This window comes from Myotis daubentonii, chromosome 10 (genome assembly GCF_963259705.1).
Source record: "Myotis daubentonii chromosome 10, mMyoDau2.1, whole genome shotgun sequence".
Classification (NCBI taxonomy): domain Eukaryota; kingdom Metazoa; phylum Chordata; class Mammalia; order Chiroptera; family Vespertilionidae; genus Myotis; species Myotis daubentonii.
In genome coordinates, this window is record NC_081849.1 from 48,221,014 (window position 1) to 48,237,393 (window position 16,380).

A 16,380-nucleotide genomic window follows, 5' to 3' on the forward strand; every position below is an offset into this window, starting at 1 on the left:
TAACAATATCAATATATGAACAATATACCTATATTTCTGCATCTATAGAATAGCAATAAGACTTGGGCATTTACAGATGAAATAAAATATTCTGATTGTTTCTACAATGTTAAATATTTTTTATTGTATGTCCAATGATATCAAAGTACCTGCATTTCTAAATACTGGATTATACTGTAATTTATCTAAAGATTAAGATAATATGATAGTCTTACATAATAAAATAAACTATACTCATTATTCAAATAGGTACAAAAAGGGCTATTTTAAGTTATCCCCATAAATCATTTATTTGATGTATAACATTACAAAATAAAAATTCTCTTTAAAAAGTAAATTCACATTTGTAGAATATTAGTAATATTTCCTTGAGTAATGTGAAATTTATGCAAATCTGTAAGCCAGTGACTACACATTAAAGGACAATGGAAATCATGAAACCCTATGCAAAGAGTATCAGATACTAAGTGATATTTGCTGTCAACTATAATTAATTGGCCATTATTGTTCTGATGTGGATCAAGACAACTCCAAATTTATTTATATAAAATTTACTCATCTCCCTTTTGTGTGCTATTAAAATTATGTGATGGTGGGTTAACAAAGTTGAGAAAAAATAGGCATTGATAGTGTTTTCTAAGACAATTATAGTTCTGATTACTTGCTAAATAATTTAGGAATAAAACAATACAAATTACATAAAATGGACATGATTTAAAAGGCTGGAGAGTTATAGAATGACAGTGGTATGTCAAGACTTAAAACTCTGAGTGAGTTTTTGGTAAGAAATACACTTGGGAATCAATAAACAGACGGAAAGAATTCAGATGTTTTAAAAAGACAGCAGCCCAGACACTGTAACTCAGAGTCACGTATCTAACATTAAAAACATTTCATCCAAAAACATCATTAATCTTCAATATTAATATCCAAGATAATAAAGAGGTATCTCTAATTAATGCTACATTTTTGTAAACCAACAATGCTCACATTTCTGGGTAAACCTAACACTAAACTAAATCAGTGTAAGTTCTGAGGGGAGATTTCTTGGCAAAATTTCAAGAAAATGACAGTTTTGAGGAACTTAGTTTGGCTTCTGGAGAGCAATGTTTATTTTGACTAATGTCCATTCACTCATACCAAAAACATTCTTCCATATTTTGGCATTCTTGATTAACGTAGCTTAGAATAATTTTGTGTTACTTACATTCATGAAGATGAAGAATATTAAGCACCAGCGAGTGCTATATGGGATCCGCATGGTTACTTTTGAAGTCGATTTTTTATTTCCTAGGAAAGTATAAAAAGAAAAAAAGAAATTTAAATTAATATGGCTTTACTACTGAGTATAGTCTTTCTTTCTCTTGTCTTTCTATGTGACTAGAAGAGGATCAGTGTCCCAAAACACCCCAAGTAAGAACAGCATGCTTGTAGCGGCATGTACCATTGCCCTTCCTGTCAGCCAGAAAAGACTGTCTAAAGTCCCCCTTAAGGCACTCCGGAGCCACCTGTACATATCAAGACCAAAACAAAGAATTCAGAGAAATCAAGAGCAATCAATGTGGACTTCAATTAACAAGTGGCATCAATATAACTGCTGGAAATGTCAATGGAAACATCCATAGAGAAGTCAGCTCGTTGGGCATGAACAAATAATATCTGTGGCTTGTAAAGGATTAAGAGCCATGCCTTCTAGGTAATTAAAGGGCCAACTTTTCCTTAAGGCGTCTTATTTAGAGCCTTGAGTATTTTTCTTTCCTATGGTGTTTTTTCTTTAAGCTTCAAGTTGCTTTTCTCTTTTTTTCTTCAAGTTGCTATTAAGAAAAAAAATTCTTCCACAACAATGAGTGATTGTGTCACCTATGAAGTCACCATTCTTAATTCAAGACCATGAAAGTCAGAAACCGACCTAACAGGTTTTCATGACTGCAGTTGGTTTTACATAAGATAATAAAGGAGTAAAAATGAAAAATATATATGTTTCTTTTTTATCAATGGGATTTGTGTTTAAACAATATTTCAACTAGGGATGAGTAGTTATAATGGCATCTAAAACTATATTTATTGTTAGGTATGAGTTAGTATCTACACAGTGTGCCTAAAAGAGTAAGTTGTATCGATTTATGTATTGGTAAGTCTAACATAAAATTGAGAAATGTAAGGTATAATTTTCATAAAACCTTGATCTATGGAGAATTGGGGAACCTCCAGAGTGTTAATTGGGAGAATGACAGGATTCTTTTTGGGGAAAGGGTTAGAGAAGAGCAATCCTAAAGTCAGGGACAGTCAAGGAGCTGGAGCCTAGGGAATTGGGGAAGACTCCATGGAGGAGGTGACCTGGAGCCAAGAACAGAGATAAGTGTAAAACTATACAAGGTGAATAAAAGGATGTATGTATATTGCTTAGGGCAGTGATGGCGAACCTTTTGAGCTCGGCATCTCAGCATTTTGAAAAACCCTAACTTAACTCTGGTGCCGTGTCACATATAGAAATTTTTTGATATTTGCAACCATAGTAAAACAAGGACATATTTTTGATATTTATTTTATATATTTAAATGCCATTTAACAAAGAAAAATCAACCAAAAAAATGAGTTCGCGTGTCACCTCTGACACGTGTGTCATAGGTTCTCCATCACTGGCTTAAGGTCATAAACAGATGTAATCTTAAAAATCATGGAGATAATAACTAGAAATTTTAGAATAACAGTAATTGTTGCTGAGTGGGAAGGGAAGGGAATGGAGTGAGAGTGGGGAAGGATTTGTAGGCTACGATTAACAATCTTCTTAAATTAGTTGGAGACATGGTATGGCCAGGCGTCCTGTTATTTACCTTCCCAACAACCCTCTGGTAAATGGCATCTCAGAGAGAGTAAGAGACTTATTCAAAGTCATCTGTTTAGTAAAGAGGCAGCAACTAAATTCAAGCCCAAGCATTTCTGACTCTACAGCCCATGTTTTCATTTTCCCAGTAACTAACAGTGGCTTCTCATTTTAGAAAAGCACTTCTTCTGTTTTATACCAGAATTTGTAAAAACAAAAACAAAAAAGTTATTCAGAACCTTAAAAACATATATAACACAGGACTTTTAAAATTTAGATGAAATCAACGACCATTTGGTGAGTATAAACGGGGGGGGGGCCTTCTGCTTAATTAAATCCAGCTGGAGACCCTAAACTATTTAAGATAATTGTGTTTTTGATAGTATGAATTACTATGACTCACACAGACCACCTAAAACGTCTAATTAAAAAGCAGCTCTCATTCAGAGAAAGAGGCTCTTCGATGGTCCTGGATGAGCTGCATGTGGTCTGGCGGCATCTGCCCCTTTACACCAACAACAGCACTGGACAGTTCCCTGGGAAATTATCTGGTTCTAAAGAGCACTCAGCAAATTATTTTTCCTCCCTAAATGGAAACACTGACATATTTACAAAAACCACTTTCCTTCCAATGTAGGATTACTGTCCTTAGGGACCAGCATCAAGTTAATAGGCAGTAGAGACTGCTATGTAAGAAACAAAATATTTAAGGCAAACCAAAGGCCCCATGAAGGCCAGGAGTGACCATTAATACTCGCTGAATACATGTTCATTTCTAAATCCAGACACAGAGCTGCTGCAAGAGACAGGTGCTCCCCCATAATGTAAAGTCAGAGATAGGGCCTTCACCTGCTGGTGAATCTTGACTACCCCTCCTGACACTGAGCTTCTAGGATGGTCTCAAGGTAATGCTGACTTCCAAGAAAACTGGGATATGAGCAATCCCCAAATAGAAGTCTCAAATGTGCCACAGAGGGTGTGAAATAAATGATTTTCAAGGAAGGTCAAGTTAAATCAATGTTAGAATGAAAAAAACAATCTTACTAACAACATCTCCTCAGAGTAAAAGTATATATGTATTTATTTGTTAAGACATTCTGTTGAATACAATATAGTAGAACCACTGGTTTCTCAGAGAAAAGCTGGTTAAAAAATATATTGCTTTTGCTTTTATATTCCATTCATGTGAGTTGTTCTCATGTTTTATTCTTGAAATTTCTATATATGTTTTAAAAGGTAGTATTTCCTAAAATATTGTGTTTTTTTTTAATTTTTTAGTAAAACTTCTTCAACTTTCCACACGGCGTCATGATGTGACCAAGGTAGGTGTGAGTTCCTGCTATGGCATTTATGAGCTTCTTGACCTTGGGGAAGTCAACCCATCTCTCTGTGGCTCCATTTTCGCATTTGAAAAATAGGGATCATAATGCCTGTCTCGAAGTGTTAATGTGAACTTCAAGGAGGTTGGATTCATAAAGCATTGGACATGCAATAAGCATTCAGTATGCAGACACTTGTTTTATTGTGAGCTGAGCATGTTCTATTTTTCCTTGAGGATAAACTAGAATTTAAGACTGTGGTCTCTAGAAAGCCTAATAGGTCAGGGAAAGGACCTAGATACAGTCAGGAAAGTAGAATGTCCTTAGAAAGCTTACAGAATTAAGATAATATCCTTGATCTCTTTGTGCAATAAGATTATTAGAAGAGATTCACATTTATGGGATAGTTCTTATGTGTTCTTAGTAAGTCTTTTCCTTTTCTGATTATAACTTTTACACATCACCCTCTGTTCATACACAAATGATCGATCTTTTATACTATCTTCTGTCATTATAATTATAAAGTGGAATATTCAATGGGATCTTAAAATTATTCAGATTTTAAACTAGCCTTTTAAAATACTCTAAAATGATAGACTGAGGTTATTTGGTCAGTTTTCCATGTGCCCTGTAAATAGCCATATCACCTTAAAAAGTGGTATCTCATCAACATTGAAGAAAAAGTTTTGCAAATAACAATAATAACAATGGTGATAATATCTAATATTATTACATTGACTGCGTATTAGCAATGTTCAAAGTGCTTTATATATGTTGCCTCATTTAATTTTCACCCTCATTTTACAGTCTCTCTTTCTAATGTCTTCAGTTGGTTACCCAACCATTATTTGAGTAAATGTTTCATGTCTTCAACCAGACTGGGAGCTCTCTGGGACTTACTCTATTGGTCTTGGTAAGCCTCAGTTAGTGCTTAGCAGAGTGCCCTGAATAAAACAGCACTTCAAAATTACTAGCAAATGAGCACAACATTCCCTTTAATTTCTTTTTTAAACCTAGAGATCATTCTGCGTTTTTAAGTTTAAGCCAGAATAGTAAAATAAAATTTAGGTTAATATAAAGAACTTTCCAATAAGTAGATATTAAAAATCCAATATCTAGTTCTAATATATAAAACTTGATAATTAGGTAGGTTTCCTTTTGACATAGTAAGTTTCTAGGCTCTCAAATTTAACAAATATGCATATTACTGCCCAAAATTTTTTTTAAATAATGGATGCCCATAATTTATAGAAATTTATTCTAGATAATATAATTATAACTCCAAGACTCTGATTATGGCACTCTGTAATTACGTTTCCTATTTCCATACTTCAATATTTTTCATCATAGAGGTAATAACCACTCAAATAAAATGAAAAGTATATGTAGAAGGAAGAAGAACATTGGCTATAGTCCCACGACTCCAACACAACCACCTCTAATATTTTGGTCTATTTTTTCCAACATTTTGTACATATATCTATAATTTCCACTTTCAAGTTATAATCAAATTACAAACTTGTATCTCATGTATTTTATTTGTTTATTTATTTTATTTCTGCTCAAGGAGAAGAATGCTTTCTAGTCCAAAGTAAGTAGATTTAATTTCAAGTTGTTCCATAAACTTATTGATCATGTTACTATGTTCTCTTTTCACAAGAAGCTCACATATGCAATTGATTTCACAGAATTATCAAAACATTAGATCTAGATAAAATAAAAATTGTGTGTGTTCATAATTTTTATAAATATCTGTATCTTTAAACCCTTTCCCTCTAAGTAAATAGTGAGACCTACAACCTTTTCAGAAAATTCATTCCAGAAACACTCATACTAAAGTCTGCTGTAAAGTGTCGTTTGTGTCCTTATTGGTTTCTACTATAAAACTGAAATGTTTAGGGTATGTGACTTCTGCAAGTGTCAGTCTCCTCATCTTTAAAAATAAAAGAGTAATATAAATATGTACCTTATAAGGTTGTTTGGAGAATTAAAGCAACATAGAGAAGTGCCTGAACACACACAAGGTGCTTTATAAACGTCCATTATAATTACTATGACTGGGGAAATCTTGAGGCTGAAATTTTTTTGCAATAATAATCTGTTAGAAGTCACTTAAACAATCCTATCTTTCCTCTGTTCTCCATATTCCTAACTTCTCATTTGACCAATTCAAAATATATGTTAAGAGATGACCTTTTAACAGTGATTCCCTGCTGTAATTTTCTCCAGGGATTTGAATTTTTACAAATCTGGATTTAGTATAATAGAAGTTGCTAGGCTACTAGGGACTTGCAGGCTATCCCAGAAGCTACCTGTTTGGATTTCTCAGAACTATTTTCAAACTAATAAGTGAAATAATTGTCCCATCAAAGGTAGAGAGGCTTTTACATTAAGGTTGAGAACAGAAGATGAGGTAGAGCAAGTCATAGTGTGTATGATAAATGCAAAGCAAAAGGAGCCATGAGCCAAGAACTCAATTTGGGTCTGCTTTGTCAGGTTGTAATCTATCCCTTCTGGCTATCAGCACCATCATAAAGTATACTCGTTGAGATCAAGGCTGGAGATTTTAGTCTAGAGATTTAAGTCATTAAAAGTACATATTTATATTCAAATTTTATATCTAAATATTGTCTTTTTCTATAGTTAAAGGGTGTCCTCAAAATCTTCATATAGTTTTAAACTTTAATCAGTCCCAAACTATAAACCCTATATGCTTATAAAATATAATTTGAAAATTTAATCATTTAAATTTGTTTTATACTTATTTCCTTTTGTAATTTTTTAATAATAAAGTGATTATTTAAATTTTTTATACCCTATGATTAATAATGACAAACAACTGAAATAGTTATCTTCAAAAAGTGACTGAATGGTTTTGAAAGAAAGTATCCAAAACGAACTTTGCTCACTTCAAAATATTGTCTAGGAAGAGCTTTGCAGATAAGCTTCTGAGACAAAACAATGGCCCATAGCTATTATAAAAGAGAAGTATAAAAAACAGAAGCACTTCCCTAAATAGAAGCCCATTTCTTGAGGGCAGAATTCTGTGCTATTTCATATAGGTTTGATGTAGTGGGAGAAGAAATGCTATCTTCAGGGTTAAAACAATTAAAACTGAAGCATTTTTGGAGAAAACAGACCTGCTCAGTTTTCATTAGAGATGAAGTGTTTGCTATTCATTGTCTCAAAGTGTGAACATTTAAATTTTAATTTAGTAAGCTTATTAAAGAAGCATATTCATCTAATGGCTTATTTTAGGTTCTAGAATATACAATACGATTGTCTATTGCTCTGAAATATTAGTCTTTTTTCATCAGAGTCAAAAACTGCTCAATAAATGCTCTGATACTGATTAGTCCAAAAGTTAAGTCTGTGTTTAAATAAATCCTGTACACTAATAACAAAGATGAACACTAACCTCGACTCTTTCAGGTCAACCTCTAGACTACCCATTTCTGCACCACCAGAGATTTGCACAGTATTTGGTCCAAAGTGCACCTTCAATAATTGCTATGAAATTCAAATTTTTATGATATAATATAGATAAGCTCTAAAATATTATTCTCTACTTAAATATATCAAAAGTGATTATTTTATTTAAAATGTAATATAAATTTTTAAAGTCTTTAAATTATTAGAAATATATCTTATTCATATTTTGCTTTTAAAGAAAATATTAAACACAAAGGAGAAGCCACTGTGAAATTTCCTATGGTCCAAGTTCCATAATACGAATGTTCTGTTTTGTCCCAAAATACTTGAAAAAGGCTTCTGATTTACCATCACTCAAGTTCTTAATTTAGCCTGAAACTTATATATGTATACTATTTAACCAATTTTATTGGAGATTTTGTGAAAGAGGAATATTTGGTTTTATTTCTGTAGGAAACCTCGGTCTTTAATTTTTCTTGGAGTAATGCTGTGTTCTATAGCTGTAAGCACTGTCCTGAAATATGATTACTGCAAAATTAATTTATTTTCATGCCCGTGACATGCATGGATGAATCGATTAGTGAATGAAATTTGACAAGTGAACATATGATAGAGATATAAGTATGTATTTCATATAGTTTAAAAGTAAAACAACAATTTGAAGAACCAGAAAGCCTGCATATTTGATACTTGGATTTTCATTTATTTTTAAATCACATATCCCATAAATGCCAGGCATCTTTTCACTTGTTGTTTTTATTTATTTTAACTTCATGTTTGCATGTCTTGTAGCTGAGACTTACATGACTTTTATTAAAATGTAGGGTCAAGGAGCAGTACCAGCCACAGTTCAAATAGAACACTAGGCATTAGTGTTCATTGAATGAGTGAATGAATGAATGAATGAATGCATAGGAAATGACTAAGGTTTGAGCAAAGTCAGTGATTACTAATCTAAAATATAGTAGTTACTGAAAAGGTAAGTACAATAAAATTAATGTTAATATATGTGAAGGCAAAATTGTCCTCTGCACTTAGATTACCACTTTAATTTATACTTCTCCCCTTATAATAACCAAATGCCTCACACATATCACTATTGCTACATTTCTATATGTAAAACAGAGTTCTTTCTTTTTCCTTGCTCTCGATTAGGACTCATGTTGGATACCTGTGAACTCTCAGGTACATTGGTTAACCAAATATACTAATGAGTGCTTGGACCATTATTGGTATTTCAGAAAGTTAAGTTCTTAAAAGAGCTCTTTTCCATTAATAGTGTTCTCATGTAATGATGGGGCCAGGTCCACATAATTGTCTCTTATTATGGAACTGAGAAATACAGTGAGAGATTAAGTGGTCCTCATAGGAAGTCAGTGGCAGACAGAGGTTGTCTGTTCATAAATGAAAATATTCAGGTTTTTGCTTGGCCTAAGCTATGGCTAATTCTGTTAATTTTTAAGAACGGGAGCTATATATGTGTGCTCCTGACAGGGGAGAATACTCCTTAGTCCTTTCCTGACAGGTAGATCTATTTGGGGGCTCAGCTGGTGGCCCAGTTTTTTCCTTCTTCATTTTAGAAGCTATATAGATTATGTAACTATAGACTTTATTTCCATCTTTTAATTCGACTTTAATGCCACATCACACAAAAGGGTTGGCTCAATTTCATTTATTTGGAATGAAATATATTAGACAGGAGGCCCATAATTTCCTTTACATAAAAATGCTCAAAATCATCTATAAGTGGAACATTTTAAAATTCATTAAAGACCTTTGACATGCTCTCCTATTAGCAAGGTTCCAGAGAGCACAGATGGCAATTAGTCATGCAGGTGCTGATGTGATTAACTTCTTTGACTAAGGAGAGCAGCACCATCTATGAAAAGAATCTGAATTTCCAGGAATAAACAGTAAGATTAGATGATATTCAAAGTATCTCCCTGTCAAAACTCTAGTGTTCTTATGTAAATTCTTTGCTCACTGATCAACACACGGTACACCTTAAACTTACATATGTTATAGGCCCATTATATCTAAATAAAGCAGGGGAGAAAAATTCTTTGCTCATTTTAGAGATTCCAAAACGGCCCCTTGATGGAAAATCCAATCCTAGCAGGATAGATGGTCCTTGAAGCCAGTGGTTCTCCAAGTGTAGTCCCTGGGCTAGCAGCACTGGCAACTTGGGAGCTTGTTAGAAATGCAAACCCTTTGGTCTCACCCCAGACTTGATGAGCCGGAATCTCTGCTGGTGACCCCAGGAATCAGTGTTCTTACAAACAACCCAGAGGATTCCCACGAAAGCTAATATTTGAGAACTTTGGCTGTAAGCTACCTGGAGGTGCCTGGATAAAAGGCTCTCTAGAGAGAACACAGTGGAATATAAAAGTTAAAAGCATTATTACACCCAAATTATAAATTATGTTATGGACAAAATGTTCAATTCTTATCTTTAATTTCTTTACTTTGAATTTATTAGAATTAGTGCATTTGAATTAATAACTCAATCAATAACTATATCAATGCCAAATGTGACTTCATCTATGAAGAAAAATTGGCTTTAGTCAATGATGGAATGAAAATTATGAAGTATGGGAACTTAGGCTGAGTTGCTGTGAAAGTCTTCGCATACTGGCAAGGACCTCAGCTGCTAAATTGTCACCTTTGGTGTTCCACGTGTCCGACGTGCATGCCCTATGACTTCAGGAATATCTCCTTCAATCATACGTTGCTTTTACATATCACAAAATAGAGCTGAAAATCACAAACCATCTTGCACGATGGAGAAATTAGCAAATTACCAATCTAGGGAGAGAATTTGAAAAAAATATTCATTTTTATTGATTTTGTTTATTCTTCAAAGCATTTTAAGACTTTCATGGAAACACGACTACATGTGGTCATACAATTATATAAATACACGTTGAATCCTTATTTCTTTCATTTTGGTCATTCTTTACACTGGTTTCCATGTCAAGAGTGACGTTAGCAGTGAAAGCCACTGCTAATAGAAGCTTTAGAGTAATTGAAACAACCCAAAGATTTGGTGGCCAGAGTTTTCATCAAAATTCAATGTGTGGCTAAAATTTTAATACCATGAACTTGTCATCAAGGACTTATCACAGAAGTTGTTTGTAAATGATAGCTGAAGACTATTTAGCATACTGAATACATAAATCAACAAAGCTCCCAATGCGGTTAACATTCATACTAAGTTATATTCAGTATGGGGAGGAGGGTTTGGCTCCAAGAGTGGGATGGTGCACACTTGCCCCCACTATGCACTAGTCACTAATCTATCTTTATTAGCCCTTCTGTTGTATGTGCTGTTCGCTGCATCTCTTTTACCTGAGGCAGAGTAGAATCAGATGCAAGAGGCTACGTTGAAAAAAGATCCTCTAGCAGCCGAGAATGCGGTTTATTGACAGGACTTTACAGATGGATGATGATAGTAATGAAAAAGCTATATAATTGCTCCTAGTGGTGGGCCAAAACTTCAGTCAATGGCTGATTCACATGCAACAAAATTATTAAGGCACTTCATTTCAGAACTGAAATGGTTCCCAAATTAGAACAGACCCGTGAACAGTCCATCTGGCTAGGATATGGAATAGTGGACAGATTGTGGCCTATGGATGCAATTCTTTAGCATAAAAATGGCAGGGGTGCTTTTTTGCCAAAAGGCCCAGAGGACTCTACAGGAATTCAATACATATCTACATCAGAAAGTCTTGATCGCTCATGTCCAAAGCAGAAAAATATCAAAAAAGATGTGAGTATGCAATGTCTTTCATGTGAAAGATAACTTTTTATTTCTTGGTCAAGGCAGAAATGTTTGGCACACTAGATGTAGTATCAACTTATTTGGTTAATATGTTTTGCAGAAGATTACTGTACTGCCAAACCAGTAGGGAAAATAGTGATCTAGCTTTCCTTCATATGTCTCTGGTATACACAGGAGCCACAGAGAACCAAGACATGTTTGAATTATGGTTATAGTTAGGGCTGGCCTTAAATTTAAAAAGAATGTGATCATAGCTTCCAGCTGGCTAACTATCCACGCTCTTAGTTCATTTTGCCAATTTTGAATATTACTTTTCTGCCCAAAAAAAGATGGTGGGATAAAGGCCTTCAAAGGAATAACAGTTGTAGATTTAGAGAGGTACACTATCACCATTTTAGAGTCTTTTGTCCTTTGCCCATTAAATTCAGAAAGTACTTGGGATTTTTCTGCCATGAACGTTATTTCTCTGAGAAATAGATCTGGAGGTCATTGCTCAAGAGTTCAGTAGTAGTTTGCTCTTACCTCCCTGACTTTTTTTTTTTTATAGCAGTTTGTGTACTGTTATCACCCTAGAGAGCAGCTCTCTACCCCACGTTTTCAAAGTGGAAGACAAATCAAGCACCACTGGTTAACAAAAGATCCCCTTTTCTAACAGAAGGATGATTTTGAAGATGCCGCTTTAAAAAGCATGATCTAAAGGAGGAATCTAAGAACATTTTTGTCAGTGTCATAAAATTTTGAGTCAAAGTAGCTAAATATATGACTAAGAAACATAATTTACTACATACCTATCAAATGTTTGGCAAGTATTGCATATAATCTCTAATATATACAACAGCCCTAAGGGCGGGTATTGGTAATTCCTGTTGGAAAATTACAACGTAAAGCTGAGCAAGATTAAGAAGCATGACCCAAACCACACAGGGAGTAAATGGAGAAGCTGGACTGTGTAAACTAGGAGAAGCTGCCTTCAAAGCCCATTCACTTCCCACTACACCATGCTGCCTCCTAAGATGTGATTTCTGGTCACAGGCCCACACATTTGCTCAGCGGCTGCAAAGCTGACTCGTTCGAAAATAGTTTCCATTCTTTTGAATAAGATGTAAATGTGGGTAGATATTATTTCTGTTTCTGCTACTGTTAGCACCCCTTCCAACAAAGTTCCAAAGTCTTACTAATGACGGTGTCAAAAGAAACTATTCTTGGGAAGATAGTGATAATGATTATTAGACTCACATGTAACGCTGGTTGCAGAGCTGAGGACAAAGTTTTTGTGAAACTTTCATTACATTTTCCTTTTCTCCATTTTGCAGTAAAAAATCATTGTATCACAAGGCTTTACTGAAGAGAGACACAGATGCTATAAGAAATATTTACCCAGACACACATCTAGAGAGCCTACAGTGTTCAGAAATATATAAAAACCCATACAGAACTATTCAAGTTTTCACGCAAAAGACATTTACTGAGTGACACTAGGTATTTTATGTATAATGTCTCAACTTATATAAAAACCAAGAGACTGATTACTACCTTCACCTCATACAAGAGAAAATGAAGACTCAGAGAATTAAAAACTTGCCCTGTGTATCGCTAAAATAGTCAGTAATAGATGCTAATCTTCCTAACTCAGTAAACTGTATTGCCTCTTAACATTATTTACTGATTTTTTTTATGGATATTATTAACCATTCTCCCACAATTCCTCATGAAAAACACAAAGTGAGCATAAGCTGCACTGTCATTGAATCCTGTTGACCTGTGATTTTCAATTCTATGTTTATGCTATATGTATTCAAATGCAATCAGCATTTCTTCTAATCATAAGACATGGCTTCTAGGCGACCCTGGTAATCACACAACTGAAATCTATTGGATAATTTATAACAAAGAAGCTGAAATTCAAATTTTATTCTTTATATTAAAAAAAAACAACCACCACCTAGCTGGGCAATTCACCATGCAAGCCTAAATTTCTTAGGTGGATAGGCCTGTCTGATTGAACATTTTATTCTCCTTAGCACTTAAGTAGTTTCGTGTAAAATGGATACACTGAGAACCTCTATCTTACATAAGTAGGTATGAGGATTAGATGACATGTTTACTAAAGTCTTTCTTAAGTTTTTCATTATAATACCAGAGGCCCGGTGCACAAAATTCATGCACGGGTAGGGTGCCTAGGCCTGGCTGGCGATCTGGGTCAATCGGGGCCTTCCTTCCCTGGCTGCTGGCTGGGGCCGTCTTTCATTCCACGCTGCCCCCTGGTGGTTAGCGCTCATCGTAGCCAGCAATCAAACTCCGGGTCTCCCGGTCGAATTCCTGAGGGGACACTTTGCATATCAGCCTTTTATATATATAGATAGATAATGATTATTATTGTGCTGCTGCTTCTATCAAATTCAAGTTCACAGCTTTTGAATGTGTGAATGAATGAATGTTCTCAGAGACAGTAGTTTTTAGTTGAGATATATAGAAAATTGCCAAATAATTTCAAAATGAAAAGGATTCCATACTGAAAACTGGAAGTAAATAGTCTTGGCTTGTTTTCTCAGGGCTGTATATGCTCCTGGTCTAAGAAGCAGGTTGATCATTTTTTTCTTCTGACTTAATTATTAAGTTAGAAGCAGACTGAACCACAGTGTGTGATTCCCAGAACTATCAGACCAGACTGAACAGTGTCAGCTAACATGTGATATTTAAAGTTCTGTGGTTAGAAACAGAATTTAAATGTTTTTAACTTTGACATACTAGTAGTTATCTGTGTCCTCTCAAATCTCTCAAGGTGCCTTCATAAACTCTGTTGTATTGAGTTATTTCACCTATTTATTTAACATCACATGTGTTTTTGTGCATGTACCAAGATAGGAAATCCATTCAGGTTAATATTTTGCTATTCTCTCCCAGAAGAAGGGATTGTTAACTAGTGAGGCTCTCGAAAAGTTATTTCGCGCTTCTAGTCACTGATTTGAAACTGAGAGTGCGTGGAGGAAGTAAAGAGCAGTTTTAAAATGCAAAGTCAATCCCGGTAGCTATTCTCTTTGCTAAATGCTTTTTTGCCCCCAGACTGGCATATGCTATTTCATTGAAGTAAATGCCACACTTTGTCACCAATCCCGGGCATTAATTTTGTTCCAGCTCTACTGATCAGCTTAAAGGGTCTGCCTTACTGTGCCAGCTACTTCTATTTAAGAAATGTTAATGTTCCTGTTAACTGCTTTTCGAAAGAAAAACTAGAGACCCTGCAGAAAACTGAGCGCTTCTCACATTATGGAAAAAATGAAATCTCTAAAAATTATAGAGAATAGCAGAGAGCATAGTCTTTTATTTTTTCCCCCTCAAGAGGAAAGCTTTTTGTTTCTTTTATATGTTTGGTGATATTAATTTTCTTGTATTTTTTTTATGAAGTTTCTTTTGGGTCATACTGGATATAAGAAATTAGAGATGGAATTTAACTATGAACTGTGGATTAAATAAGAGTGTCGTATCCCTGTTTAATGTCTTGAATTTGAGAACTTAGTTGTGGTTATGCAAGAGGATATACTTATTCTTAGAAAATACACACTGAAGTAGTTCAGCGTAAAGAGTCACAGTGTTCCAACTCACTACTAAATGGCCTCAAAATTATAAAAAATGATAAAGCAAATTAATTGGTATAACTGGGAATTCCTTTCACTATTCTTTGTGACTTTTTCTGTAAGTATAAAATTCTCTGAAAATAAGTAAAAGAAAACTAATGTTAAGAAAAAAGTTGTAAGATAATTTTATTAATTTTAATTGAGTACTCTTAAAATGTTTATTAAAGTGTGAAGCAACAAAAAGTGCTAATAAAAGGACTTATTTTTCTCAAACTCTGTTCCAAGTTCCACCATATTAGCAACCTCAAAGACTACAAACTTTTCATTAGGTGTTTCCACATAACCACAGAAACAGATCATGCAACAGCAATACAATTTGCTTATAGTACCTTCCCAAAGGAATTCTGGGAACTAGCAAGCAACATAAATGTCTGAATCTGGCCTGATATAAGTGTGGAGTGCAGGGTGTTGCCGACCTAATATATTAATTTTTAAAAATTTTTTAAAAAGATTAATCAATCTATCAGTCAAACAGATTTGGTGCCTGCAGCCAAATCTGGGGTGTAGATGACTAATTATTTACTTATGCTCCATATCTTTTGGGGGGAATGATCTCATTTTATTTGATGGCTAAACTCTAGTCCATCTTCTCAGTATCTTCAGGGATACTGGCCTCCCTTCAATCCTGCAAGTGTGCCATGGAGCTGCTGCACATTCTGATTCCTTTCTTGGATTAGAATCCTGACTCCTTTTCCTTCAGAGATATGATTTGAAGTAAGTGGCCTTCTCTGACCATCCTGAGCTCCCCCTATTATTCTTCATTCTATTGCTTTCCTCTATCATATTGAACATAATATAAACCTATTTATTTATCATAGATTATAAGCTCCATGAAGACAGGGACCAGTGTTCATTCAATATCCGGTTTTGCATGTGACTGCTGCTCATATTTGCTGAGTGAATGAGTGAATGAATGAATGACCTAAGAACTAAGGGAAGGTCTCCTGGAAGAAAAGACTTTTAAGTGGAATACCTAATTTAAGCACAGGCATGCTGGCTGTGTGAAGGGGGGAGCATTCCATGGCAAAGACTGTGATGGGAAGCGAGCATGTTGTGCTCTGGGAACTGAAAAAAGCCCTGAGAGTAAGAAGAGGCCGTTCATGTCTTTGCATGTCCTGAACTAGAGGACTCATGTCAAAGAAGGGTCTGTGGGGCAATTTACCTCTGACATGGATGGCACAGGCCTGCAAGGGAATGAAGTCAGTAATCAGGGAGCAGCGGAGAGAACAGCTAGAAAGAAAGTACTGCCAGGCTTCTTGCAGACTTTCAATGTCTAGTTCCGTTCCCTAGAGGGGGTAGAGAGTAGCTGCCTTCAGCTTCTGTAAGCTGCCCTAAGAGCCATCCAACAAAACACGGGTTGCTAAGGCAACTACAAATTAGTTTCTG

General features: G+C 34.9%; 1 protein-coding gene across 1 annotated transcript in view; it reads right to left on the bottom strand.

Moving 5' to 3' along the window:
• Positions 1-11,812, bottom strand: part of CALCR (calcitonin receptor) — a 37,575-nt gene extending 25,763 nt beyond the window's left edge. Inside the window, exons 1-2 of the mRNA XM_059656036.1 lie at positions 11,671-11,812; positions 1,208-1,290 (exon numbers count right to left, since the gene is read on the bottom strand). Of these exons, the coding sequence (XP_059512019.1) occupies positions 1,208-1,290; positions 11,671-11,812 (225 nt within the window). The remainder of the gene's footprint in view (positions 1-1,207; positions 1,291-11,670) is intronic.
• Between the last annotated feature and the right edge of the window lie 4,568 nt (positions 11,813-16,380).